Source organism: Perognathus longimembris, chromosome 17, assembly GCF_023159225.1.
Source record: "Perognathus longimembris pacificus isolate PPM17 chromosome 17, ASM2315922v1, whole genome shotgun sequence".
Classification (NCBI taxonomy): domain Eukaryota; kingdom Metazoa; phylum Chordata; class Mammalia; order Rodentia; family Heteromyidae; genus Perognathus; species Perognathus longimembris.
In genome coordinates this window covers 39,181,379-39,209,133 of record NC_063177.1, presented here as the reverse complement: position 1 = coordinate 39,209,133, position 27,755 = coordinate 39,181,379, and the positions used below count along the sequence as shown (strand labels likewise).

At 48.7% G+C, this 27,755-nt stretch overlaps 1 protein-coding gene across 1 annotated transcript; it reads left to right on the top strand.

The window, feature by feature from the left end:
• Positions 1 to 1,527: 1,527 nt before the first annotated feature.
• Positions 1,528 to 27,749, top strand: Rab5c (RAB5C, member RAS oncogene family). The gene is made up of 6 exons (XM_048365416.1): positions 1,528 to 1,677; positions 23,181 to 23,428; positions 24,836 to 24,987; positions 25,206 to 25,328; positions 26,136 to 26,229; positions 26,833 to 27,749. Exons 2-6 carry the CDS (start codon positions 23,263 to 23,265, stop codon positions 26,946 to 26,948), a joined length of 651 nt encoding a protein of 216 aa, XP_048221373.1. The 5' UTR covers positions 1,528 to 1,677; positions 23,181 to 23,262; the 3' UTR covers positions 26,949 to 27,749.
• The last annotated feature ends 6 nt before the right edge of the window (positions 27,750 to 27,755 follow it).

Here is a 27,755-nt window from a genome sequence, read left to right as displayed (position 1 = left end):
ATAATTTGAAGCTGGTAGGGTCCAAGAGAGTCTTAGCTCCAATTAACCACCAAAAAGCTGAACACGGAGCTGTGGCTCAATTGGTAGAGTGCCAGCCTTGAATGAAAAAGCTAAAGGACAGTGCCCAGGCCCTGAGTTCAAACCCCGGGACTGACATAAGTAAATAAAAGGACTAACCAAGGCATGGTTCAAATGGTAGATATTTGCTTAGCAGTGGCTTGAGTTCAATCCCCAGTGCTATAACTAATTAATTAATCAATTCAGCCATTTCTTCTTCCTCCACTTTATTGTCCCCCCCAATCACTGTGGGGGGGGGGACAATAAAGTGGAGGGGGGGTAAGAGGTAGGGTGGGGTAATAGAGGTTATAAGAGATAGGTGCTCGGTGATCAGATGAAATTTTTTTTTTTTTGGCCAGTCCTGGGCCTTGGATTCAGGGCCTGAGCACTGTCCCTGGCTTCTTCCCGCTCAAGGCTAGCACTCTGCCACTTGAGCCACAGCGCCACTTCTGGCTGTTTTCTATATATGTGGTGCTGGGAATCAAACCCAGGGCTTCATGTATACGAGGCAAGCACTCTTGCCACTAGGTCTTATGCCCAGCCCCCAGATGAAATTAAATTCAGGCACCACTTTGTGGAAGGATTTTCAGACAGGTGGAATCTCCAGTTCAGACTTTAGGTATAGCTGATGTTTGCTGGAATTAGGAGGCCCAACTATTAACCACAACTGTTTCTGGGATGGGTTTTGATTTAATTGGTTTAGGGACTGAGATGTAGAAGCAGAGGAGGTGCTGGCCTGTGTTGAGAAGTTGGGACAGAAGCAGAAGTGGTTCTGATCCTGTACTGAGGGGATCAGAAGGAACTGAAACAGACCTGATCCATACAGGGTGGAAGGAGCGGTACTACTCTGTATGATGGATGGAGAGAAGACCCAGTTCTGGTTGGAGGTGAGGGGGGAAGGGGAGAGGGTCCTGGTGTGTTTGGGAGTTGAGCCAAAGTAGGGAGGATTATGGTATGGGAGTGGCAAAAGCTCTCCCTTTGATTTCACCTAATATCCTCCATAAAACACACCCTATTATGGCTTCCATCGCCTTTCCCCAAAGAACGACCCCAACAATCGGGCTCCCTGAGCCAACTGGCCACGAAGGGCCAGTGTGGACTGGGTCTTCTCCGGGTTAGCGAGGGTACAGGACTGGTCCACGTGGTCATCTGAGATTATGCATTTCTTTCTCAGTTCTGCACACACATCTCTATGCCCTAACCCGGCACTCTGCCACTCGCCTTCCCTTGGGGCTCCAGGAACCGTGATGCGGTTAGCAGGCTAGGCCGGTCTCCACCCCGCCGGCAGCCGGCTCCACCCTGAGCCCCTGTGCCAAGCAGCCACCGGCTCCTCCCCGCCCCGAAGACTACAAGTCCCGCCATCCCTTGCGTGATCTCGCCCTGATCTTCAGCGCCCCCCACCGGCGTCGCTTGTGAGTCGGCCAAGAGTGCCTCCCATTGGCCTGTGGGTCCTGTCAGTCACCTGGGAGTATGGAGGGGCGGGGCGGAGGTGGAGATCCGGATCCGGAGCGGCTGAAAGGCGGAAGTGGAGGCCGGAGCCTGGGACACCGCCGGGGGGGAAGAGGAGCGGAGTCTTGTGCGAGCCCCGGCCCCAAGTAACTCTGCTGCCCCGGAGCCGCGGTGAGTGTGCCTGTCCCAGAACTAGGGTCTCGTTTGCTTTAAAGCCTCTCCGGGGCACCCCTTCCTCCTGCCCAACCCCAGCCCAGAGGGACACTGACCCCTCCCCCGACCCGTAGCCCCCTCTTTAGGGGCTCCCCAGGCGTCGGGCCAAAGGAAGAGCCCTTCTTCCCTTTGCTTACCTGTCCTTTGTGAGCCTTTGGGAAACCTCTGTGGCTCTCCTCCGGCCTGTCCAGTCTAGTTGTGGGAGAAGGGGACCCTAAGTTCCGCGCCCCTAGAATTGGAGGATCTTTGCCGGGTGTGAAGGGACCTGTCTCCCTTCTCCTTCAGAGGTAGCGGGGAAGACTATCCGTCGCCGTATTTCACCCAGAAGCTGTTGTCCCCTCCAGCCCTGGAAGAATTTTTGTCTCAGTTTCCTTTAGGCGGCGGGGGAGGGGCAGCCCTGGGTAAGACCGTTCCACAGGCACAGAAGTATGCGCTCGCACTGCTCCCTCCTTCCCCGAGCCACGGAGCCAGCCAGGACCTCAGCAGAGTTTAAATTCTGGGTCACTTGTTAGCCATCAGCTGTCTTCTGTTTTGCTCCCTGTTTTCCCAGCCCTGGCCCTGTATCTAGTTAAGTTGGTCTCTGAATGTGTGTATCTCTCTTCCTGCCTCTGAAGAATTTAGCTGAGGTTTGCTCAATCCTAGCTACAGATCACAGAGGATCTGCCCATTCATTATCTTCTCTCTGCCCTCCCCTCCCCTCACTTCTCCTCCCCTTCCCTCCCCCCCCTTGCTCCAGGCTCAGCCCTGTCCTTCCTAGAGCATGTGAGTGGTTTCCAAGCCTCTGCAGAGGAACTGCTCCTGAGACTTCGGTCTGCTGATCTATAGGGGGGCGAAATAAGACCAAACATGAGGAAACAGGAATTGAGGGGGCTATGTCTTTCCCACCTCCAAAAATGTACACACTGTTCACCTGAGCAACAGGTCTGTTCCACCAGGATTTTTCTCCAGTCCCTTTGAGGCTTGTATTTATTACATGGGAGTCAATCTGAGATCTCGGTGACAGCTCTGGGTCCTGAATGTGCTAATTTTTTTCTTCCTTTTCTTTCTCTCTTTTTTTTTTTTGTTTGTGTGGGGCTTGAACTCTGGGCCTGGGTGCTGTTCCTGAGCTCTTCAGCTCAAGGCTACTGCTCTACCACTTGAGCCACAGGGCCACTTGGTAATTTTTGTAAGCAAAGGAATCTCTGTACTTGTTAGAAAGTTCTGTTTTCCCCAACTCAACTGATGCATGATCCTCTGTGTTGCTTAGGACTTACAGTGTGTGAAGTGGCTGCTATCTCAGAACAAGCTGGAGGGTTCTTTTGTCTTGTGGCCAAAGTACAGGCCAGAGACAACCTTTCTGAGGAATAGCTTGACCCTGAGGCTAGGACTGACTTGCTGTACACAGTAAAAGGAGGGAGAGCTATACAGTCCTTGGAAATTTCTGTAGCTCTTCAGTGTTCTGAGCCACCTCCACTACCCTTGGATGCTACCTGTAAAAGTTATAGTTTTCTCCAGTACCGGGGTTTGAACGCAGGGCATGCTTGGTTATTTTGGAGATGGAGTTTGGCAGAGTTTTCAGCTAGGGCTGGCCTTGAACCACTGTGTTCCAGATCTCAGTCTCCTGAGTAGTTTGAATCACTGGTACCTAGCGTACTTTGAGACCTTTTTGACTACTTCTGAATAATTAATAGTATCTAGTGTGTGTGTGTGTGTGTATGTATGTATGTATTTGTGATACTGGAGTTTGATAGGCAAGTGCTCTACCTCTTGAGCTATGCCACTACCCCTTTTTGCTTTGCTTTATTTTTCAGGTCAGGATCTGGTGCTTCCCTCTCCCCATCCCCCCAGGATAGGCCTCTTATCTTTGATCCTCCTACCTCTGCTTCCTACTTAGCTGGGATTACAGGGCTATACCTACATACCTAGCTGTAATTCGTACAATATTTTGGGTTAGACCTGTTATACATTTACTTCATTTTACTGTACAACAACAAAATTCTTACTAAGAGTTCACTGGAGACTCCTTTAGCTATCCTACTTTCTCTAATCAGAATGTGCCTCTGAGGATCAGAGAGGCCTAACTGCTCACCAGCCTTTGATCTCTGCTAGACTTACCTCTTCAGGAATGGATGGGGATTTACGGAGTTCTTTGGGAGTTCTGGGATGTGGTGGGTCATCTGAGGGGCCCTTCTCTCCTTGGTCTAAGATGTACTCTTCTAGCTCTAACTCTGAAACAAGCTTTAGGAGGAGACACTCTCAGAGAATCAAGGAAGGCATCAGAGCTCCAGCTCTGAAGACATTACCGGCATTCAGAAATTATAGATACCTGATAGACAGACATCTGACACAGTTCTGCAAGAGGAGGGAAGGCCATGGGGGATGGAAGTCCCTCCTTACTGAGACTGAGTTTCTCCTTCCTTCTTCTATCTTCTTTTTTTTTTTTTTTTGGCCAGTGCTGGGCCTTGAACTCAGGGCCTGAGGACTGTCCCTGGCTTCTTTTTGCTCAAGGCTAGCATTCTGCCACTTGAGCCACCGTGCCACTTCTGGCCGTTTTTTTTTTTTTTTTTCTTTTTTTTTGGCCAGTCCTGGGACCTGGGCTCAGGGCCTGAGCACTGTCCCTGCCTTCCTTTTTGCTCAAGGCTAGCACTCTGCCACTTGAGCCACAGCGCCACTTCTGGCCATTTTCTGTATATGTGGTGCTGGGGAATTGAACCCAGGGCCTCATGTTTACGAGGCAAGCACTCTTGTCACTAGGCCATATCCCCAGCCCTGGCCGTTTTCTATATATATGGTGCTGAGGAATTGAACCCAGGGCTTCATGTATATAAGGCAAGCACTCTTGCCACTAGGCCCTATTCCTAGCCCACTTCTTCTGTCTTTATTCTTTAGGAAGACTGTGACTTAGAACAATTCTTATAAGCCTTAATAAAGTTACAAAGCTCTTTTTGCACACATTCCTTACAAGTGTCCTGGAGATAGTGGGATTTGTCTCCCTACTTTAGAGATGGTGGCTTACCTAAGACTGTACAGTTCCAGAATGATCTGGTCATGGCTTAGGACTTGGGATCATATGTAACCTCATTTTCCCTGATAGCAGGTCCTCTTCTAAGTCTATTGTGCTTGCTCAATGCATGAACATGCAGGCCAAGTGAGCAGGGGCACACGTGCTCACTCTTAGCCTTTCTTATCCTTGGCTTTCCTCTTTTGCTTTTGTTTTCTTCCCTCCCCTCTCTCACAACTAACTCCCTTCATCACTCCCTCCTTTCCTTGTTCACCTCTGTCTCCCCCACCCCACTCCACTCTGGGACCTCATACTCTGGCTTGGCTTTTTTGCTCACAGCTAGTACTCTACCACTTGACCAAGCCTCCAGTCCATGTTTCTTTTGCTGGTTAAGTGGAGATAGAGCTTTGCTGACTTGTCTGCCTAGGCTGGCTTTAACCCTCTACTCTTAGCTCCTGAGCAGTTAGGATTACAGATATGAGCTAGTGGTCCTTGCCTGGCTCCCTTGCTCATTTCTTGGGATTGAACCCAGGCCTCACCCATGCTAAGCAAAAGAGTAATGTCCCCAGTTCCTAACCTCTTCTTTGAGCCCTTTTGCTTTGCTTCTGGAGGCCATGACATTCCCAAGCTAGTACTCTCTAAGACCCAAGGATTTGTTCATATCTGTTAATTCTGTATGCCATTAATTAATTTCCTGGAAACCTGAAAGTCTTGAGGACTAGAAAATGAAAGTAAAAGTGGGTGGATAGAGGGTCCACAGGGCTGAGTGGGTGGGTCAGGAACCAACAGAGCTAGGCTGTGATTGGCTCTCTGATTCCCCTTTGCCTACAGCTTGCAAGTGAGAGGAATGTAGCTCTTCACCAGAACCTCCTCAGTAGAATTTACATGGAAACAGGGCAAGATCATACATTTAAATTCAGCCCTATTCAGTAGGTACTTCTTAGAACCCTCTTATAACCTTTATCCAATAACCAGAGAGGCAGTACAAGTGGAAGAAGGCATTAGAGTCTGGAGTCAGCTGAACCTGAATTCTTGTCTTTACTCCTTTGCTTAACACTTGTGTGACCCTGGATTTGTTACTTGACCTCACTGAACCTGTTTGTTCCAGTAAAAAGGAGATATGAAATCTCTTTCAGAATTTGAAACAAAGTCTAAAAGAGCTAGTCCAGTACCAGGTACAAATTAGATCCTCACAATATAGCATTTGCCTCTGGTGAGTAGGTTAGGTTTAGAAAGCATATCATAATTCATCCCCAGAATTCTGACTCAGCATCAGTAGCAAATGTCTGCCATGAAATCTGATACTTTACTTGATGGTTTCACATGTCTGGTTGCAGACATTGAACAGGATTGAGTGGAGTTGTGTTCCCATTTTTCAGAGGGAAACACTAAGGCAATCACTGTACTTCTCCCAGCGGGATTCTCAGATACCACCGAGGTTAGGTTCTGTGCTGTGAATTCTCACAGCCATAGATTAAGTGAGGTCTTTGCATCTTCTAGGCACGTCAGTCTTAATCTGAGCATTTCTATTAAAGCCATCTCGTATCAATTGTAGATTGCAGTGCAACGTCAGTGCAACGTTTGCATGAATTTAAGCAAAACAGGAAGCTTGAGGACAATATTTTGGTTATAGCAGAGTGCTTTGGATTTGACTCTGAGATTCCTGGGATTTGAATTTCCTCTCCCTGACTGGGGTTAGGGTATTTTTAATTTTTTTTGGCACTAAGTGGGGATTGAAGCCTGAGCCCAGGGCCTCTCACTCACTAGGCACGTTGTACCACTGAACTACACTCCCAGCCAAAACTCTGGGTCCTTTTTTTGGAGCACTTTGAGAAGCACTGCTTCAGGTAGGGTTCATAAATTAAGATGTTCCCATATCTAGGTATTAGTACTTTCAAAGACCTTGGCAGTTGAGCTGGAAGTGTGGCTCTGGTGGTAGAACATTTGCTAGCAAATATGAAGCCTTGACTTCAAACCCTAGTATCATAAAAAAGAAGGGAAAATAATTTTTTTAACCAGGTGCCAGTAATCCTAGCTGCGAGGAGGCTGCGATCTCAGGGTCCCTGTTTGGAGCCTGGGCAGAGAGGTCCCTGTGAGACTCTTACCTCCAATTAACTGCTCAACAAACTGAAGTAGTGCTATGGCTCAAAGTTATAAAGCACTAGCCTTGAACAAAAAGTTCAAGCCCTGAGTTCAAGCCCCACATCTGACAAAAAAAATTTTTTTTTGATGGAGAATTCTTTTTCCCCTTGTGCCAGTCCTGGGCTTGAATTCAGGAGGACCAGGGCGCTGTCCCTGAGTTTTTTTGCTCAAGGCTAATGCTCTACCACTTGAGCCAAAACTCCACTGTTGGTGGCTAATTGGAGATAAGAGTCTCATTGACTTTCCTACCCGGGCTGGTTTTGAACCATGGTCCTCAGATCTCAGCCTCCTGAGTAGCTAGGATTACAGGTGTGAGCCACTGGCACCCAACAAATAGAGTACTTTTTTAAAGTGTCCTCTGCATTAATAGCCTAACACTAGGAGACATTAATTTCTAGAGTAAATACCTCTTCTGTGTACAGGCACAGTAATACATAATAAAGCTAAACCTAAGCTTTGTGTTGATGTGCCCAACACTCTTCTTAGACGTGAGCCTCCTCATGTCATCTTCACAACGGCAGACGTTGGGGCCTGTGCTTCAGCTTCTTCGGTTCCAGTAAGGAGCCATGCAGGAAGGGGCAGAGCAAGGGTTAGAAGTACAAGTCTGCTCGCATCACTGCGCAGTATCATTCTCCTCACCCCATCTCTGGGCTGAGTGATTGCAAGGGCTGTCGTTCACCTTACCTGCTACTTCCTACTTTCCTGTCAATACTCAGCTTGAACGTCACTTCCTCTTGGAAGCTTTCCTTAGCTCAGAAAGATAAGGGTTCTTCTGCATGAACTTTCTTCTTATGGCTGGCTAGGGAGCCAGCCTTTCCACTTCCTCTGGTGTAGGAGCCCTTTAGGGTCACAGGTCATCTCTTTTTTTTATCTTTGTGAGCAGTAGCAGGTATTGTAGTGAGCGTGGTAGGTTCCCCACTGGAGCTGTCAGAGGGAAGAGCTGACTTCTAAACATGCCCGGAAGCCTCTGCCTGTCTACTTCCTTCCACGCTGCTTTCCCCGGCTTGGACCAAACATCTCCACTTCCAAGCTTGAGCCCTCCAGAAAGTTGCTAACTGAGCGGAGCAGATAGGTAGAATTATTGTGAGAGCACCAAATCCCCACGAAGTAGAGCTCTCCAAATCTCCATTTCCAGTGAAGTGTTTAGTAGGAGAGGTGGGCGTGGCCTGGCTGGCCACAGCCTAGGTGACCAGCAAGTGTGTCTGGTTGTAGGACAGAACATGCTGTGCCTCTGCTATTGTGCTTGGTGAGGTAGCACTGACCCCTGGCCAGCACTTAGCAAGGATCAATAGAAGTGAATTTCACGCTGGTCCGTGGGCATTAATCTGCATGTCTGCATGGGGTTCATTCTGGACAGCAAGGTTGGTCTTGAGCAAATGGTGGCAGGGCTAGCTGTGAAACCCCGGTAATAGAGTGCTTGCCTACGATGTGCGAGGCCCGAGTTCTATCCCCAGCACTAACATTCAAATGAGAAAAGAAAGTAGAGGCAGCAGTACCTGGTGAGAGCAGCTACCCTGTGAGTATTCTGTAGGTTGGCTTCTAAACTCCCTGCCCCTATCCTATGGTATTGGGGTGCCCGTGTCTGCTCACCTCAAGACTTGAGTCTGGAGTTCACTAGCCTGCCTTCCCACCTCCTTCTTACACAAATCCCATGTCAAATTAACTTGTCTTCAGGAAATGTGAGTTTGTGATCTTGTCACAACATTAGCCCCCTGCCTTTGTTGTTGTTGTTGGTGGTCATGGGGCTTGAACTTTGGGCCTGGGTGCTGTCCTTGAACTTTTCAGCTCAAGGCTAGCACTCTACCATTTGACCAACAGCGCCACTTCTGGTTTTCTGGTGGTTAATTGGAGATAAGAGTTTCATGGACTTTCCTGCCAGGGATGGCTTTGAACTGCAATCCTCAGATCTCAGCCTCTTAAGTAGCTAGGATTACAGGTGTGAGCCACTGGTGCCTGGCTTTTTTTTTTTTTTTTTGGCCAGTCCTGGACTCAGGCCCTGACTCTGGGCCTGGCCCTGGACTCAGGGCCTGAGCACTGTCTCTGGCTTCTTCCCGCTCAAGGCTAGCACTCTGCCACTTGAGCCACAGCGCCACTTCTGGCCGTTTTCTGTATATGTGGTGCTGGGGAATCGAACCTAGGGCCTCGTGTATCCGAGGCAGGCACTCTTGCCACTAGGCTATATCCCCAGCCCTGCTTTTTTTTTTTTTTTTTAATGAACTTTTCCTTTCCAAATAGTTATGAAGATGGGCTGGGAATATGGCCTAGTGGCAAGAGTGCTTGCCTCGTATACATGAAGTCCTGGGTTCGATTCCCCAGCACCACATATATAGAAAATGGCCAGAAGTGTCACTGTGACTCAAGTGGCAGAGTGCTAGCCTTGAGCAAAAAGAAGCCAGGGACAGTGCTCAGGGCTTGAGTTTGAGGCCCAGGCCAAAAAAAAAAAAAAAAAAAAAAGTTATGAAGATTTTTTAGTTATAGGGATAGTTATAGAGATTTTTTTTTTTCCTTATAACTAGGCCCTGCCCCGAATTTCCCCCGGGACTTCCTTCAGATTTCCGTAGATTCTACCTGCTGTCCTTTTTCTGTTCTGGGAGCCCATGCTATATTTAATTGTCACCTCTGCTCCTTACACTCCTCAGGATGCTGACCTTGGCAATTTAGAGAACACTGGTCAGGTATTTTGCCCAGTGTCCCTCCGTTGGGATTTGTTTGATGCTTTTCTCATAATTGACTAAGATTAAGAGGGTTTGGGAGAATGAGTCAGAGGTAAAGTGCCATTTTCTTCATTGGGTTCCTGGAGATTGAAGGGAAGGCCTGGAGTGTGCGTGCATGTTATCAGAATGTTAGGTAGGTGCTCTGTTACTTGAACCATACCCTAGCCCTTCTGCTTTTTGTCTTTGAGATAGGATCTCCAATTCCACATTATCCTGTCTGCTCCTCTTGAGTAACTGGGATTACAGGTGTACACTACTCTACCCAGCTTTAAGTGTCCTTTTCATCACTGTATCAAGGGTACATCTAATCAATGTGACAGTATCACAGTATGTGTCAACTTTGGTCACTTGGCTGAGGTGATAGTCAAATGTGTTTGCTGTAAACTACCCCCTCTTCATATTCTAAGAGTAGAAGGATATATCTAACCCAGACTTATCGACATGAGTACTGACAGCTTTGTCTGTTCTCCCTCATTTATTTATGCCATTTTTTTTTTTTTTTTGCCAGTTCTGGACCTTGGATGGACTCAGGGCCTGAGCACTGTTCCTGGCTTCTTTTTGCTCAAGGCTAGCACTCTGCCACTGAGCCACAGTGCCACTTCTGGCCGTTTTCTATATATGTGGTGCTGGGGAATCGAACCCAGGGCTTCATGTATATGAGTCAAGCACTCTTGCCACTAGGCCATATTCCCAGCCCCTTATGCCGTTATTTTTAAGTCAGTTTTTTTTTTTTTTTGGCCAGTCCTGGGCCTTGGACTCAGGGCCTGAGCACTGTCCCTGGCTTCTTCCCGCTCAAGGCTAGCACTCTGCCTCTTGAGCCACAGCGCCGCTTCTGGCCGTTTTCTGTATATGTGGTGCTGGGGAATCGAACCTAGGGCCTCGTGTATCCGAGGCAGGCACTCTTGCCACTAGGCTATATCCCCAGCCCTTTAAGTCAGTTTTAACTCACAGACATTTCTTTTATACATTGGTTTTTAGTTCAGTAGCCCTTTCTTTTATTGCTCCAGTTGTTCTAGCTCTGACCGTTAGTTGCTCTCAGCTCCCTTTGACCTACCTCCTCCCCCACATTGTTATGAACTTTTCTGTTTTGTATTTTGAGCACTTCCTTACTTTTTGGCACTATAAGATGCTCTTGTGTATTTCCTGTCCACTAATTGCTGTCTTTCCAAGGCCGCTGCCTTTTTACCAAGCGTTTTTCTCTCCAGTGTGCTGATAGGGCGTTATGTGGATAAGTTCAACGTTTTCCTTATGATGGTTTAATCCTAGAGCTGGGGAAGGTGGAGAAGTAGTTGTCTGGGAGCCACTCTGTGAGAACCACGGCAGGCTGAGGGAATCATTCTGTTTCAAGTGCTAAGTTTTCTAGCCAGTTCTTCCTGGGCTCTGGGTGGGGGATTCCATGTGCAATCCCATGTGTTTTGCTGCCATTCAGAAAAAGATGTCCTCTTTGAGAAAGTTTGTGGCTCTAGGCAGGCCAAGGGTGGACTGTCACTTTAGGCTTGATACTGAATCACTGAATCCTTCCGTGGTACTGTCACTCTCTGAAGACCTGTAACTCAAGCCCTGCTGGAATGCAAACTCTGGATCTTAACGGGAATTGGCTTACAAGCTTCTTGCTTTCTATTTGTAGCTCCATGAGTGTCCCCTTCAGATGGTTCTTCAGAAGTCTCCCCAGCCTGGCTGTTCTCCTAGTCATCACGTTGCTCTCTGGGATGCTTGGACTGTGGTGATAAATGACGCCAGTTTCCAAACCTCTAGCATTTTCAGCCTAGTTTTTAAAAGGAACTCTGGTTTCTTCCTCAGCTGCCTTATGTAGTCCCCTCCCCCTCTCCTCAACCAACTACTTCCCTTTCCTGAAAGGGGCTTGGAGATGGAAGGAAGGGCATAAGGGCTTAAGGTGCTTCATATTGCAGGCCCTTTATTTGTTAAGGGGCTATATTTTGCCTTGGTTGGGGGTTTTCAACAAAATGCAGAGTTATGAGAGGGTGGCACTTTTCTCCCCTGTTCTTGTGGCATTTAGGAGCATCTCTGAGAAGTCAAGATTGGGATGTTGACAAGAGTCTTCTAGGAAACAAGCAGGAGGGGCAGTGGCTCTCAGGCCTCCTGCTCAGACATCTCGGCACATTTCTTTCACCTGCACTTTCCCTGGGCCCCCTTCTCCGGGGGAGAGAATACTGAGGAAGATGCCTGCAGTTAATTTCTAGGAAGGAGCAGAGCTTTCCTTGGCCAGTGAACAGTGCTGAGCATTTCTGTGGGGCAGCACTTTGCTAAGACTCCTACATGCTGGGAAATTGGGTGCTAGTCCCTCTCTTTCATGGTGAAGAATTGTGTTAGGGCACAACACAAGTCCAGCCTGGGGGGAATGGGTGAATGTTTAAGCAAGCTTTCACCCTCCATCTGCTTGGCAAACCTACCCAGGCTTATCTAGATCTTGTGCCTGGTTCACCACATTTGTGTCTCACTTGATCTAGGCACAATTAAAACAAAGGAAACTCACAGCTCAGTCTTCGGGGATTTTGTATTGTGGTCCTTTTCACACATAACCTTGCCCCTTAGGTTCTCTAGCCTTTTCACTTCCAGCCTTTAAGTCCCCAGTTCCCCAAGCTTTTTGTCACCTACAGTAACTTTGTGACAATTTGGGGAAGCAGTAGTGTGATTAATTTATTAAAACTTATTTAGACATATTTATTGCTTGATTTCTTCACCTAGAATCATTCTTTGTTTTTGTTCAGCAAAAATGAAGAAAGAGGGTTGGGAATGTGACCTAGTGGTAGAGTGCTTGCCTAGCATGCATGAAGCCCTGGGTTTGATTCCTCAGCACTGCAGAAAAAGCCGGAAGTGGCGCTGTGGTTCAGGAGGTAGAGTGCTTGAGCCTTGAGCAAAAAAGAAGCCAGAGACAGTGCCCAGGCCCTGAGTTCAAGCCCCAGGACTGACAAAATAAAAATGAAGAAAGAAAAGTCTGTGGTAAAATAACTATGCTTCAGCTTGTAGGCTGTCCCACATAGCTCACAGTGAGAACTTTGACCTTGTTCTCGTTAGGTGGGCAGCCTCTGACCAGCTCTCCTTACCCTGGCTCTCCTCTCAGATCCCACCCTGCTGCCTGGGAGCTAAGGGTGAAACAAAAGAGGGCAGTGGTTAACACTGGCTTTTTCTGGTTGTTTGTACAGACAGGAAGGGTTTGTGAGAGGTGTCAGTTGTTAGTGTATGTGGCTGGAGGAACAGGTGCTGCTGGTGACTGACTTTCAGCAGGGGTTCTGGGAGTCCTTGGCTTTGGGCGGCAGCAGAAGTGGCAGCTGTCCTGGCTGGCACTCCTGGTCCCTGCAGAGCCCCTCCCGAGACAGAGGAAGACAAGCCTTGCACTGATGACATTCTTGTTGGTAATGTCTTAAGTAAGTTGTAACTGTACAAGTAACACAGATACAGGGAGCTGGGCGTTGTGGTACACACTATAATCCAGCACTTGGAAGCAGAGGCAGGGTAATTGTAAGTTCTAGGCCAGTCTGGGTTATACTGTACATTGTAGGCCATCACAGTGGGGCACTATTTCAGACAAAACAAAATGCAGATACAGAGTAGTTGTGAGGCTCGTGAGTCAGCAGGAATCACATCTGTCCTCACTGGCATGCAGATGGCACAGGCTTCACCCTGGGACGGCAGCAGGTGTGGGTAGGGACCAGGGAAGCACCTTCTGTGGCCAGCTCTCTTCTTCTGTCTTTCTTTGCGAGTCCTGGGCTTGAACTTAAGGCTTGGGCACTGTCCCTGAGCTTTTCTTTACTCAAGGCTAGCACTCTTCCACTTGAGCCACAGCGCCACTTCCAGCTTTTTCTGAGTAATCTATTGGAGATACGAGTCACACAGACTTTCCTGCCTGGGCTGGCTTCGAACTGTGATCCTCAGATCTCAGCTTTCTGAGTAGCTAGGATTACAAGCATGAGCCACTGGTGCCTGGCTCCAGCTCTCTTCTTTTTTTTTTTTTTTTTTTGGCCAGTCCTGGGCCTTGGACTCAGGGCCTGAGCACTGTCCCTGGCTTCTTTCCGCTCAAGGCTAACACTCTGCCACCTGAGCCACAGCGCCCCTTCTGGACGTTTTCCATATATGTGGTGCTGGGGAATCGAACCTAGAGCTTTATGTGTAGGAGGCAAGCGCTCTTGCCACTAGGCCATATTCTCAGCCCCTCCAGCTCTCTTCTTAGTATCCCACCTCGCTCTGGCAAAGGAAGAGCTGGCTTGTAGAATGTGAGCTGGTGCGCAGCTGCATCTTCATCTCCCACGCCCTGTGCCTGGATATGTGTTTGGGTCTGTTCTGCCCAAAGTACCACATTGCAAATTGAAAATCTAATACAGCCTAACCAACTGAGGTGTATGGGATTGGCTGTCGGGCTCTGTTCTGAATAGTTTCATCGGTGTCCTTGTGTCTCTCGGGATCTGGTCAGGACCAGCCTTGCCTGGTGCGGCTGCGGGCAGTCCCCTGTCATTGGCCTGCCTCGCCACCCCACCACCCAAGCCCCATGATCCCACAGGACTACTGACTGAAAAATCCTCCACCTGCCCATGAGTCGTGAGGCTCTTCCTGGACAGTGCAGGCTGACCACACTGACCAAGCCATGTCAGCAGACGCATGGCGTGTCCTCTTCCCTCTGGGTGTAGGGAGAGAGGGAGTAGACACTGGAGGTCTCCATCCTCTCCTGAAAGTTAGCACTGACTCTGCTTCCTTCTGGGCCTCTCCAGGGAACCCTCTGCCAGGGAGAGCTGAGAAAGCATCTCCGTGGTCAGGAAAGGGTTTCTTGGCCTTGCTGGGGCAGGGCTGTGGGAAGCTGGGGATCTGCCCAAGTGGCCCAGCAGGCCTTCCATGGGAGGGAAAGGGCTGGGAGCCAGCCGTGCTCTATCCTGCTGGCCTCCGGTGAAGCTCCAGATTCAGCCTTGACACTTGTTATTGTACTTCCAGGTTTAAGTGCTGTGGCGCCCCTTCTCCCTTGCCGCTTGTCAAGTGGTGATAGGGTTTGTGGCTTGGCTGGGGCTCCTGGAGTCTCCAAGGGGCCTCATTGTACCCAGTGGTCAGGGACCTAGCTCACCCCGAGTGTCCTTTTGGGGGGATCTCTTTGAAAGTCATCTATGGTGGCGTAAAGGCAATACTCCTTTCCTCCCCTGCTTCACTCCCTGACTCGCCCACTTGCTGGTAGAAGAGCATCCCCAGCTCTCAGCCTGGGTTTGTCTCAGGTTTCCAGACCTGCCCTGAACCTCTTTCCCTTCTACACCTAGTCTTCGCTGGGGGCAGTGTAGAGCACCATACCACTGTAATTTCATTTTCCTCATTGGATTACTTACTTAAGAAAAGTTTAAACAACTTCATTTTTTTTTTGGCCAGTCCTGGGGCTTGAACTCAGGGCCTGGGCACTGTCCCTGAATTTTTGTGCTCAAGGCTAGTCCTTGCTCTACCACTTGAACCACAGCTCCACTCTTGGCTTTTGCTGGTTAATTGGACATAAGAGTCTCATGGACTTTCCTGCCTAGGCTGTCTTCAAACTTTGATCCTCAGATCTCAGCCTCATGAACAGCTAGGACTACAGGCACAAACTACCAAGGCCTATCCTTTTTTTTTTTTTTTTTTTTTTTTTTTGCCAGTCCTAGGGCTTGAACTCAGGGCCTGAGCACTGTCCCTGGTTTCTTTTTGCTCAAGGCTAGCACTCTGCCACTTGAGCCACAGCGCCACTTCTGGCTTTTTTTTTTTTTTTTCTGGCTTTTTCTATATATGTAGTGCTGAGGAATCAAACCCAGGGCTTCATATATACGAGGCAAGTACTCTGCCACTAGGTCATATTCCCATCCCCCCTATCTTCTTCTCTAACCTTTTAAATGACATGTAACTTATGTGTACAAGGAGGTTTATTTACAAGTTTGTAGTTTAAATGATAGAGAGCTGGAAGCCCTGAGTAAAATTGATAATTCTTACAGCAGACTAGATTTTTACTTCTGTATATATCCATTTATCTGCCTCCCAAACCAAGATGTAGAACTTTTACATTTAGCAATGTTATCTTGTTATTGATACTGAGATTTTGAACTCAAAGCTTTGTGTTTTCTAGTTATGTACTCTACCATTAAGCCATACCTCCAACCCTGGAAGTGTGTTTTTTTGTTGTTATTTGGGGGTGGGGGGTGGTATGTGTTAGAAATCCATGTTTCAGTCAGGCATGGTGGATTTTTTTTTCCCCTTGGAAGGACAAGGTTATTAAGACCATCTCTCCATAAATAAGCTGTGTGTAGTGGTAGATTAATCAAGGACTGGCTCCCAGCAAAAATTCCAGACTCTTATCTGGGAAAACTGAGCAAAACTAAAGCAAGAATAGCTGGGACAGGCTTAAGTGATAGAGAGCTCTAAAGCATGAGTTCAAACCTAAATATTTCCTGGGAGGGAGGAGGGGAAGAGGGAGAGAGGGAAGAAGAAGAAACTCATGTTTCCTAAGTGAAATCCATATGTTATTAATGCATACATGGGAGATTGAGTCTTCATTATTCTTAGTAGATGATAACTTTGATAACATTCTTGAATTTTACCATCTCTGATAGGGGAGCCTTACCTAAGTTGGGAGGCTTGGTTGTACACTGTGTGATCTAGATAAGTGACCTGACTTTGCCTTCACTTCTTTGTCTGTAATTGGTGAGAATAGAATTAGGCCCCCCACCCCACCACTTTTTTTCTGTTGGTTGTGGGGCTTGAACTCAGGGCCTGGGTCAGGGCCTGGGTGCTGTCCCTGAGCTTTTCTGCACAAGGCTAGCACTCTACCACTTTGAGCCAGGGCTCCACTTCTGGTTTTCTGATTGTTGATTGGAGATAAGAGTCTCACAGACTTTCTTTGCCTGGGCTGGCTTCAAACCGGTATCCTCAGATCTCAGCCTTAGAATTGCAGGCGTGAGTCACCAGCGCCCAGCTATAGGCCCTTTTAAAAAAGCTCTGATAACCAACAAGTCAAAGCTGATGAACTGCCTCTAGAGTAATGGTGTAGTACCAGCTGTTGTTGTTGCAACCCTACCTTTAGCCCAGTACTGTGCCGAATACTGTGTTGTCCCACTTAACATTTACAACAACCAGTGCAATTGGTTTTAAATGATAGATATGGAACTGAGGCTGATAATACTGTGTGACTTGGCCAAGGTCTCCCCACTGACCAACAGTCTCCTAACCTGCCTGTCATGCCCGGGAAGGAATGGGGCGCCTTGTGGTGGCTGGCGTGGCCTCACATTCTTCTTTCCTCTGGCTTGGAAGCCAGGGCACACCTGTTGGGAGGCCGGCCTGTGCTTGTGTGGTGGCTTTCCCCTGGGAGGACTGGCTCTGGGTCAGTCATCTCCCCACTCAGCTGGTTCCCCACCTTTCTTGTAATGTCTTGCACCTTAGTCTTTGAACCTAATTACCTTTCCTGCTGTGCCCCTACCTTTCCTGCTGTGCCCCTCGTTTCCTTCTCTTTATGGTAACTGGTCACAGAATTCAGCCACCTTCTCAACTCTTATTAAATATTCATATTTATTCTTAAATACTCTTGTTCAGAAATATGCTTTGTTGTGTTTTTTCCCCCCAGAGTAAAGTATAGCTGAAGTGTAAGTCCAGAACGCCTCCCTCGAAGCCTGCACTGGGCCTCTTGGTTCTTAGGGCCACCCTTGCTAACCTTAAGGGAGGCTCCACCCATCCTTCAGCCAACAGTCTGGCTTCCCTAATCAGCTCACTACCCAGGCTATGTGCGCTCACAGCTAGAGGAAATCTCTAAAGCAAACAGGAAGTACAAGAGACACCCAGCAGCTGGAATTACTGGCCCTTTCACCAGGAAGGGCCAACAATATGAAGTGGGTGACTGCATGAGGTAGAGAAGAGAAAGGTGAGCTGTCTAATGGGGGTGGAGGAGGGGTGACATTCCAATTGCATCTGGTATCTTGGAAGTTTGGCTTGTGAAAGCAAGCCTCCCATCTCATTCCATGACCTGTATTATCCACAGCAAAAATCAGAGAGTGCCTTTCTCTCTTGCACTCTTGACTCTTTCCTGTATCAGCTGAAGCTCTCATACTTAAATCAGCTATTTAAAAACACTTAGGGGAACCTATTTTTTTTAAGAACATTGAGTTCTGGACTTGACTTCTAGAAATTCTAAGATTAGTTGGTCAGGGTTATTTTCTAATGGAGGTTAAAGGTCCAACAAGCGGCAGGTTTATTACACTAAAGGCCAGTTTACCAGCTTTGACTCGTTAACCAAGGAGCTTTAAAAGGGCCTTAAAGACCTAATCCTATCCTGGTGATTCTGATGAAAACAGTTTAAGACACACTCTCTTGGAGTGGCCAGAGTTCAGGAAACTCCTGGAGTGGCCAGAGGAAGGGAACAGTGTCCTATTTTTTCTTCCTCTCTTGTCCACTCTTGGCCCCCAAAGTGCTTGCGCACAGAGCTGGAGTGTTTAGGAGCTTAGATCCCAATGCCCTTTTCCTTTTGTGGGCATTGTGGGAAAAGGCACACTGAATAGGGGTGGCCTGAGTGTTTGCACCTTCTCCCCTTTCCTGTGGAAGACGGTATCAGAACTGGTGCCCATTTTTGGTGGCCTCTAATTTGTCTTCTTTTGGCCTCAAGCTATAGTGAGTGGAAACTGGGGTGGGGGAGAGGTGTTCTTTGGTCTACTCTATGTCTGTAGCAGCTTTGGGTTCTTAAGAATTTGATTTTTAACCCTAAGACCATTTTGCCCACCTGTCCTTCCTTCCTTCCTTCCCTCCCTCGCTCCCTCCCTCCCTCGCTCCCTCCCTCCCTCCCTCCCTCCCTCCCTCCCTCCCTCCCTTCCTTCCTTCCTTCCTTCCTTCCTTCCTTCCTTCCTTCCTTCTTTCCTTCTTTCCTTCTTTCCTTCTTCCCTCCCTCCCTCCCTTTCTCTGTGTGTGTGTGTGTCTCTCTCTTTCTTTCTGTCTGTCTCTCTCTTTTCTTTCTTCTGTGCCTGTACTGGGCTTGAACTCAGGGCCTAGGCACTGTCCATAGCTTCTTTTGCTAAAGGCTACCACTTGAGCCACAGTATGCCACCTCTGGCTTTTTCTGAGTAGTTTATTGGAGGTAAGAGTCTCAAGGACTTTTCTGCCCAGGTTGGCTTTGAACCACAATCCTTAGATCTCACCCTCCTGAGTAGCTAAGATTATAGACACGAGCCACCAGCACCCACCTTACTATATATTTTTTAAAACTTACAATTGTGTCACTTGATCTATAGCAGATAATTTTTGCTACTTTTCAAGAGGAAAGATTCCTCCCCTTAGTAGGCAGGATAGCTCAGAACATAAATCCATTCCCTTTACCACCTGCCAAAAGTATGTCTTTGCTTGCCCAGTCTTGGGAGGGGCAGGTATAAGGCTTTCTGGGCTCTGGGTCTTAGACATCCTCATATTCTGTGTGTCCTTCATGGTAAAGATTATCTTCTTCAGTGCTTTATTGTCTGAAGGTTGGACATTTCTGCTCATGTGATCACTGAACAGAGCCAGGAAAACCACGAGGCAACAGACCGTAAAAAGTGCTGTGTCTGCCTGCTCAGGTGGAAGGCAGGATCAGTGACCAGGCAGAACGTGTCAGTAGCCAGTTTGGACCAGCCAGGTAGAGCAGTTCCTTGTGATGCCAGAGTCTTTGCAAAGGTATTATAAATAGCCATGTCAATGCTGGTAACTGCTGTTTGTTCAACAGTATGTGTGCAAGACCCTTGGCAGACACTGTCCTGACCGCTGGCACACCCCATCACTAGTAACCCTGCTAAGACTCAGCTCAGGTGGCTTCTCCAAGGTGACTCAGAAACATGAGGCACTCACATCCTGTGATGCCCAAAGCTGTGCGCTCATTTGCTTTGTGCCAGCTGCAGGAGACCTGTCTGTGCTTCAGTGGCACAGGCAGCTAGCAGACCCCGCTGCAAACCTGTAAGGGCTCCAGGCAGCTGATGCAACTCCTCATTCTGTCTGGGCCGGTTTGGAAGCCCACTGACTAGGTGAGATCCCGATGTGCTGTGTTTTTCTCAGCCTGTAGGTGTTGGTTGCTGCCCAGGCTAGTAGCCCTGCTTCCCCAGCTTTGCTTTGCTTTTTTGGAATCGGTGACTTGCTTTCCTGTCCCCTTCACTGCTTTATACTTCCTCTAGTGTCCCAGCCACACTCACTGCCCAGCTAAGATTATGTGTCACATGTACTCATGGTAATAACTAACTTGTAATTCCGTTCTAGTTTTCCCTCTATGGCCTTAACCCTGATTGGCCCTAAGGCTCCTCCTGCTTCGGGGAGGATGGGGACTGCAAGCTCACTGTGATTGTCACTAGAACCAGACCTTGCTGTACCAGCCAAGGTGCTGCAGCTACTCAAAACCAAACACAGAGGGTGTGCGTTGCCTTCCTTGTTCTTCCCCAGCAGGGGAGTGGGAGGGAATAACTTGTCCTCAAAGTACAGGAACCCCAGTTTTTTGTTTTGTTTTGTTTTTGCCAGTCCTGGGGCTTGAGACTCAGGGCCTGAGCACTGTCCCTGGCTTCTTTTTGCTCAAGGCTAGCACTCTGCCAACTTGAGCCACAGCGCCACATCTGGCCTTTTCTATATATGTGGTGCTGAGGAATCAAACCCAGAGCTTCATGTATACAGGACAAGCACTCTTGCCACTAGGCCATATTCCCAGCCCCAGGAATCTGAGTTTGCATCCTAGTTGTGTCACTTATATGCTGTATGGCCTTGAACTGGCCATTTACTACTGAGTGTCAGATTCTTGTCTGTAAAAATGGGGAGGTTTGAAAGCTTACAGGAGATACTGGTTATGCTATCAGTAAATGTTAATGGTTTTTATTTGTTTGTTTCGTTTTTGTTGCCAGTCCTGGGGTGTGGACTCAGGGCCTGAGCACTGTCCATGGCTTCTTTTTGCCCAAGGCTAGCAGCCTGCCACTTGAGCCACAGCACCACTTCTGGCTTTTTTGTATATACGTGGTGCTGAGGAATCAAACCCAGGGCTTCATGTATATGAGGCGAGCACTTTACCACTAGGCCACATTCCCAGGCCCATGTTAATGGTTTTTAAAAATTGTTTCCTTCAACAACCACTCTGAGTTCTAGAATATAGGTAGACATTGTGAGGAAGGCCTTTGATGAAGCACGAAGGACTGACCTGCCTCTTCCTTGACTGGGATAGGATGAGAAAGTGTCTTTAACTGTGACATATTTAAATGGTGTTACTTGTTAGGGAGACACACAAAACACACACACACACACCATTCTTCCTTCCAGGGAGACACACAAAACACACACACACACACCATTCTTCCTTCCAGGGAGACACACAAAACACACACACACACACACACCATTCTTCCTTCCAGGGAGACACACAAAACACACACACACACACACACCATTCTTCCTTCCAGGGAGACACACAAAACACACACACACACACACACACACACACCATTCTTCCTTCCTCCTTGTGCTTTTGGGGAAGAGGTGGCTCTCATTTCAAAGCTCTTTCCCTTTGGTACTGCCCAGAAAGGAAACCCTTGTTCCTGGTGGTGAATCATTCTTCCTGAAGCTCACTTATTAAATGAGTTGCTGGGAGAACTTGGATGTGAAAAGGATTTGAGGCTGAATAGAGCAGGCCCTTTGCCTTCAGCAGCTTGCAGTCACAGACACTCCCCTGTCCATTCACTTCCCTGTCTCTTGGCTGGAAAAGAAGGCACTCTTCTTGCTCAGGGGCAGAGCAGGGTTCTCCCTGGGGTCTCTTCCAAAGATACCTCCTGTATAGACTTAGGCTAAGGGCAGTCTAATAAAAACTTCTTCATCTTTTTTTAAAATTTAATTTTATTGTTACTATTGAGATGTTATACAGATGGGTTGCCATTTCATAAGTCAGGTAATGAGTACATTGCTCTTTTTTGGACAATATTATCCTTTTCGCTTTCCCACAGTTTCCCCAACCCATCCCTGCACACAAGTGTCATAGGTTGTTGTCCACATAATGTCCACTGAATACCACAATTGTCTTTTCCCATCTTAAGTCCACATATTGAATCAAATCTTCAGGTCTTGTGCATATGTGTGCCAGTTCTGGGGCTTGAACTCAGCGCCTGGGTGCTATCTCTGAGCTTTTGTGCTCTAGGCTATAGCGATCAACCACTTGAGCCACAGCTCCACTTCTGGCTTCTTTGGTCGTTGATTAGAGATAAGAGAATTAGAGATTAGAGATAAGAGAATCACGGCCTTTCCTGCTCAGACTGGCTTTGAATTGTGATCCTTAGTTCTCAGCCTCCTGAGTAGTTAGGATTACAGGTGTGAGCCACTAGTGCCCTGTGTATTCATCTTAATACTTACTCGGAGTACTCATTTGAAAAACATGTGTTCTGTGTATGTTCTGGTATCTTTTGGTGTAAGTCTCCTAGAGGTTTCTGGAGAATAGGCTCCTTTTTGCAGTCCTAGCAATTCCAAAACTTGCAAATGGCTTGAACTACTGAGCGCCCATGGCTCACGCCTATTATCCTAGTTTCTCAGGAGGCTGAGATCTGAGGATCTCAGTTCAAAGCCAGCCTAGGGAAAGAACTTTAGTGAGACTCTGATCTCTAATAACCACACACACACACACCTCAAATGTGGAACTGTGGCTCAAAGAGGCAGAGTGCTAACCTTGAACACAGAGGGACAGTGGCCAGGCTCTGAGTTCAAGCCCTAGTACTAGCACCAGAAAACAAAACAAAACAAAAAACCCTTGAATATCTGAAGCCATCACTTGCTGAGTGACTGAGAAGCTGGGGTTGGAGCACAGCTGCTGGGGGTACTTGTCTTAGTGCCCCACGTTTGCCTCCATTCCTCCCCATACTGCCCCTCACTCTTTTTCTGTGTCACCCCCCTGCCTCTGCCAGGAGAGAAAGGAATCAAGGTCTCTATTTAAAAGGGAAAATTGGCAGCCAGTCTTAACTGCCAGCAGAGCTCTGGCTTGAGTGTGTGTTTTGTTTTTTAATGCGTGTGAGACTTCTGGCCCATCCAGAATGAGAGGACGGGGGAAGGAGGCTGAGGAACACTACTTTGATTCCTATGCACAGTGGTGCACGGTCAGCCTCAGATGGAGAAAGAGGTGACGGGAGCATGGCCATTTTATTAACCTCTTGTTCCAGCCAGGCCCTGGTCCCTGAGCACCCACAAGTCCCTTATCTGAGGAGCTGTCAGGACTCCCTGTGCCCTTACCCACCTTCCCCCCACACTCCAGCTCTGCCCAGAGCAGGCTGTAGCCTTTGTACAATACTACAAACTCGTTGCTTGTTGACCTAAATTCTAGTGTCTTCCTGGACCCCCATTTGGCAGGGGGGGTGGGGGGCTTGTGGACTTGACTCAGCAGTCTACAATACAGCCATTCCCGTCCTATTTATCTGTAAGTGAATGTATGTATTCGAGATTGGAAAGTCAGAGTGTTTGGTCAGAAGCATGGTTTTAAAGTTGGGAGGCCGCTCTGCTCTGTACTATATGGCTGCAGTGGAGTAAGGAGGTATCTAGTCTATCCTGTCCCCGAGTGTCACACAGGTCACCAGGGAGGACCCAGAGGGCTGCCCTGTGGTTTAGGAAGGGCCTCCCAGAACAGTTCCAAAACTAACTTCCTTCCCCCCCCTTTTCTCTTGCAGTTGGAGGCCCCCTCCCCACTAAGTGCCTCTTTGTATAGCACCTCCCCCCACACTCACTGGTACCACTATAGAGCAGGGGGCCATGGCGGGTCGGGGAGGCACAGCACGACCCAATGGACCAGCGGCTGGGAACAAGATCTGTCAGTTCAAGCTGGTCCTCCTGGGGGAGTCTGCAGTAGGCAAGTCCAGCCTCGTCCTTCGTTTTGTCAAGGGCCAGTTCCACGAGTACCAGGAGAGCACAATTGGAGGTGAGTAGGCACACGGGGTCAGGAAGGCTAGAGAGATGCCTTGACATTAAGGAGGGGAGCAGCTGCCTCGGCACAGAGACTAAATCCATCTGGGGTGTCAGTGCTTCTTCCTCAAACCCATGTTTGCTGAGACAAGCTCCTAGGAGTTATCTGGAAAGTACAAACTGGCTTCCTGTCCTGGTTCAGCCTCTATTATTTGTGTGGCCTTGGCCGGACCTCTTCCATTGGACAGCCTCAGGTGGAGAGGCTGGCTGTAGATCCCCGAGGTCCTTCTAACTGTGTGGGGCCGTGCGTGTGCCCTGGCCTCTCCTGCTTTTCAGAGTGCGAGTGGCCTGGTGACGCATAGCTGGCCGATGGGTTGGCATTTCTGAGTTTGACCATTACCCATTCCTGGAGCTCAGAGCACGCTGTTGATTCCCCACTGATCAGCATTTAGGATATGAGAAAGAGTCTGGACTCAGCCTTTTGCCTCAGCCAATGGAAACCTCAAGAGGCCAGGGCTAACCCTGGACTTGAGTCGTCCCTTCTTTATTCTCTTGGTTGGTAGGAGGTTTCCCGGCAGCTGGAAGCGAAAACGGGCCACCTCAGCAGTCTTCCTGCTGCCTCCTCAGCAGCTGGGTCAGAAGCCGGAGAGGGGGAAGTGGGGTGGTGTCCCGGCTGCTCAGTAGGCAGGAAGAGTAGACACGGAAAGCAGCTTTCTACAAAGCTGTGTGGGTACCCTGTGCTGGGTGCAGGGCAGTGGGACTCCTCCCTGCTGTATGTTCCAGCTCTGGGACTCTTCCCCTGGAGCACATATGCACAGGCGCCTGTGTTCCCTTGCCTCACGTATGGTCTCTGGGATCCAGCCGCAGGGTGGGGTGGTGGTGTAGAGCTGCATGCGGGTGAGCAGGGGGAGGTGCTAGCTGGAGTGTCTGTTGGTGGCAGGGTTGACGGGGAAGCTGGCTATCCAGCTTTAGCCCGGCATTGGCACAAAGTGGACTTGACTTCCCTGGCATAGCTAAGCCAGGGAGTGCGCACATGAAATCCAGCAACACCATGACCCGAGTATGTCTTCAGCTGGATTCTTTCCACTGAAAGATGGGAGGAGGAGGGGGGGAGAGGGATGGGGTCCTTGCCCTCTGTCCTTGGTGTCAGGGTTGCCTTGGACCTTCCCTCTCCTGCCCTTTGCTGCATTCTTTAGAAAATGTCTTCCCCTGGCCACACTGACATCCCATGCAGTCCCCATTGTCCCCAGGCCCCCACACAGCCCCACGGACGCCCATGAGCAGGCCTGCTGTGGCTCCTGGGTCCTGAACTTTTGTGTGCCCATCTCACTAACAGACTTCTAAGGGCCAGAGGCTAGGAGCCTCTGAAAATATGTAGGGGTGGACTCTAACTTACCGGGTGACACCACTTTCTCTCTTACAGCGGCCTTCCTCACACAGACTGTCTGCTTAGACGATACAACAGTCAAGTTCGAGATCTGGGACACAGCTGGACAGGAGCGGTATCACAGCCTGGCCCCCATGTACTATCGGGGGGCCCAAGCTGCCATCGTGGTCTATGACATCACCAACACAGTAAAGATTTTCCTTTCCTTCTTTCTCTGCCCTTCATCTTTGAGTTATAAAGTCCCCCATTTCAGACCTCTCCGTCCTCTGTTCTTGGGGTACTTGGGTGGGGCATGAGCAGTTTTCCTCTGCCGACCAGAATCTTTAAGGATGACATCTCAGATAGCTTAGCTGAGACAGCCTGAGCTTCACTGTGTCTCTTTGACGTTCTGGCCCTTTCTCCTCAGGATACTTTTGCACGGGCCAAGAACTGGGTGAAGGAGTTACAGAGGCAGGCCAGCCCCAACATCGTCATTGCACTCGCGGGTAACAAGGCAGACTTGGCCAACAAGAGAGCCGTGGAGTTCCAGGTGGGGAGATGCCAGCTGCAGGAGGCCTCCACAGGATGCTTGGGGCTGTGGAAAGGGCCAGGTGCAGGGCAACGGGCTCCTCTCCTCTCCTGTCCACTCGTGACGCATGCATGGGGAGGGGGCTATGTGCATGTTAGGTAAAGTTTGTGCTTTTGTCTTATAAACCACCTACTAGAAAATTACAGGTGTTTTTTTTCTCATATAACTCATGTACATAGTAGAAATGTACATCATCTAAGAAAATATGGGATAAAATTTAAGTCTCTTTAACCTCTCCTTCCTCTGCTGCCTGTCTTTCTAGAAGTGCACATGTACTTGTGAATCCCTCTCTTCTCATAGATGGGCATAATGCTATTCATACTGAGTATCATTTTGTTTTTGCCAGTCCCTCGCTAGTGGATTCTAAGTTGTAATAGTTGAAGAATAGAAATGCCCATGTATGCTTATGCTTTTGTCCAAATGTGCAAGTTTCTTGGTAATAGAACTTCCCTGTATTTCCCAGCTTCAGTCTTTTGAAACAAGAAGGGAAGGTTGAACCTAGGAAAGTCTGAATGAATAAAAACAAAACAAACAAACAGCTGTTGATATGCGTGAGCTGAGATGTGATGTGTGTGGGGCAACCTGGGCTGATGTGGAGATGTTTTGAGAGAACTTGGAAGGAACAAGGAAACCTTAGGACTGAAAACCCTTGCCCTTGTTCAGTGAGCTCTAGTGTATATAAAGGACATACTTTTATCCTGGACCCTCTTCCCTGCCAACTACTCATGTTTTCTTCCTGCCCTCTCTTTCTCACCTCCATTGAATCAGGAAGCACAAGCCTATGCAGATGACAACAGTTTGCTGTTCATGGAGACTTCCGCAAAGACTGCAATGAATGTGAATGAAATTTTCATGGCAATAGGTAACTTTCCTCTCTTTCCCATCTCGTCACCTCCAAGGGCATAATTCTTGTGTGCTGTTCTCTAGTGGGTTGTGATGGGGGTGCCTTCTCCAGCGTAACTTTTAACCATTTTAAATCTGATTCAGTAGTTCTCCCCAGAAGTTTCTAAAGCCCAAGTTTCAACCCTTTACTCCCTGACCTTTAGCATGTTCCCATTTTTAGAATCTGCCTTTGTTATTCCCTACCCTTTCTTAGGATTTTGGGGTCATTTAGCTCTGGAGTTATCCTACCACTTTTTAGCTCCATGGCCTTGGGAAAGTTCTTTTTTTTTTTTTTTCTTTTGAGACAAGGCCTGTATATGTAGTCAGGAAGGCCTTGAACTCTTGATCTTTCATGTCTCAACATCCCAAGTGCTGGGATTGTAGGCATGACCACAACCCTGACCCTGGGGAAAGTTCTTTAACTTCACTTTGCTTCCTTTCCCAAGACACAATGAATGCACTTGCTGCCCGGAGAGCCCTTCATGTGCTAGCTGTCACGGATGGGATGGGGTGGTGGCAAAGCAGTTAGGAGAGAGTATCAGGGTGGCTCCACTGAAGCATTTTCCTCGTGTCTCCCAAACAGCTAAGAAGCTTCCCAAGAATGAGCCTCAGAATGCAGCTGGTGCTCCAGGCCGAAACCGAGGCGTGGACCTCCAGGAGAACAACCCAGCCAGCAGGAGCCAGTGCTGCAGCAACTGAGCCCCCCTTGCCTATCACTGCCCCCCACTTCTCCGCCTGAATGACCCGACTGGAATCCATTCTAACCAATCGCACTTAACAACGACTCGGGCCACAGCTGGGGGCAGGGGAGGGGTCCATGATTTCTCCGAGTAACTTTGATCCTAGACCGGAGGGAGTTATTCCACCTGCACCTTTCTGTACAAATACTAATTCAGTTTTAAGTCTTAAGTCACTTTTTTAATATATATGATCTTCTGCTCTTCCCACTTCCCCCTCCTCCCCCTTTCTACTGCTCTCCTCCTCTCCTCTGCTGGTAGTAGCCACGTGCTCCAGTGCCCGCCTTGTCTGTGGGGCTGGGGGTTAAGCAGTTACCCCCTTGTTTCCCTCTTGTTGGAGAGCAGGCTCCACAAGGGCACCCACATCCTTACCTTGTTGGGAGTGGTCTTGGTCCAGGGCAGTGGGCAGGCCCTGGACCGGGGAAGGGACAGGCAGCTCTTCCCACAGCTGGCTGTCATCAGGCTGCAGCCCCCTCCCCGCCCAACTCCCAGCTGGGAGAGAAACCGCAGCATTACGGCAGCATCATCATGACAGCCACACCCCCATTGATTGCCCCTGACCCCTCCACCCTAGGTCACCCTGACCTGTGGCTCTGAGCCCTGTTCTGACCAAATCACGATGATGAGTATTTGGGGAGGGTGGGCAAGGGGGGGGAGAGGGAGGGGATGGAACCAACTTTTTCTGTATTTTGTATTGTATGTTTTCTTCAACATGTAACCAATCAGTATCTTGTCAATATAGTCAGCCGATCGATCGATCTCACACTTG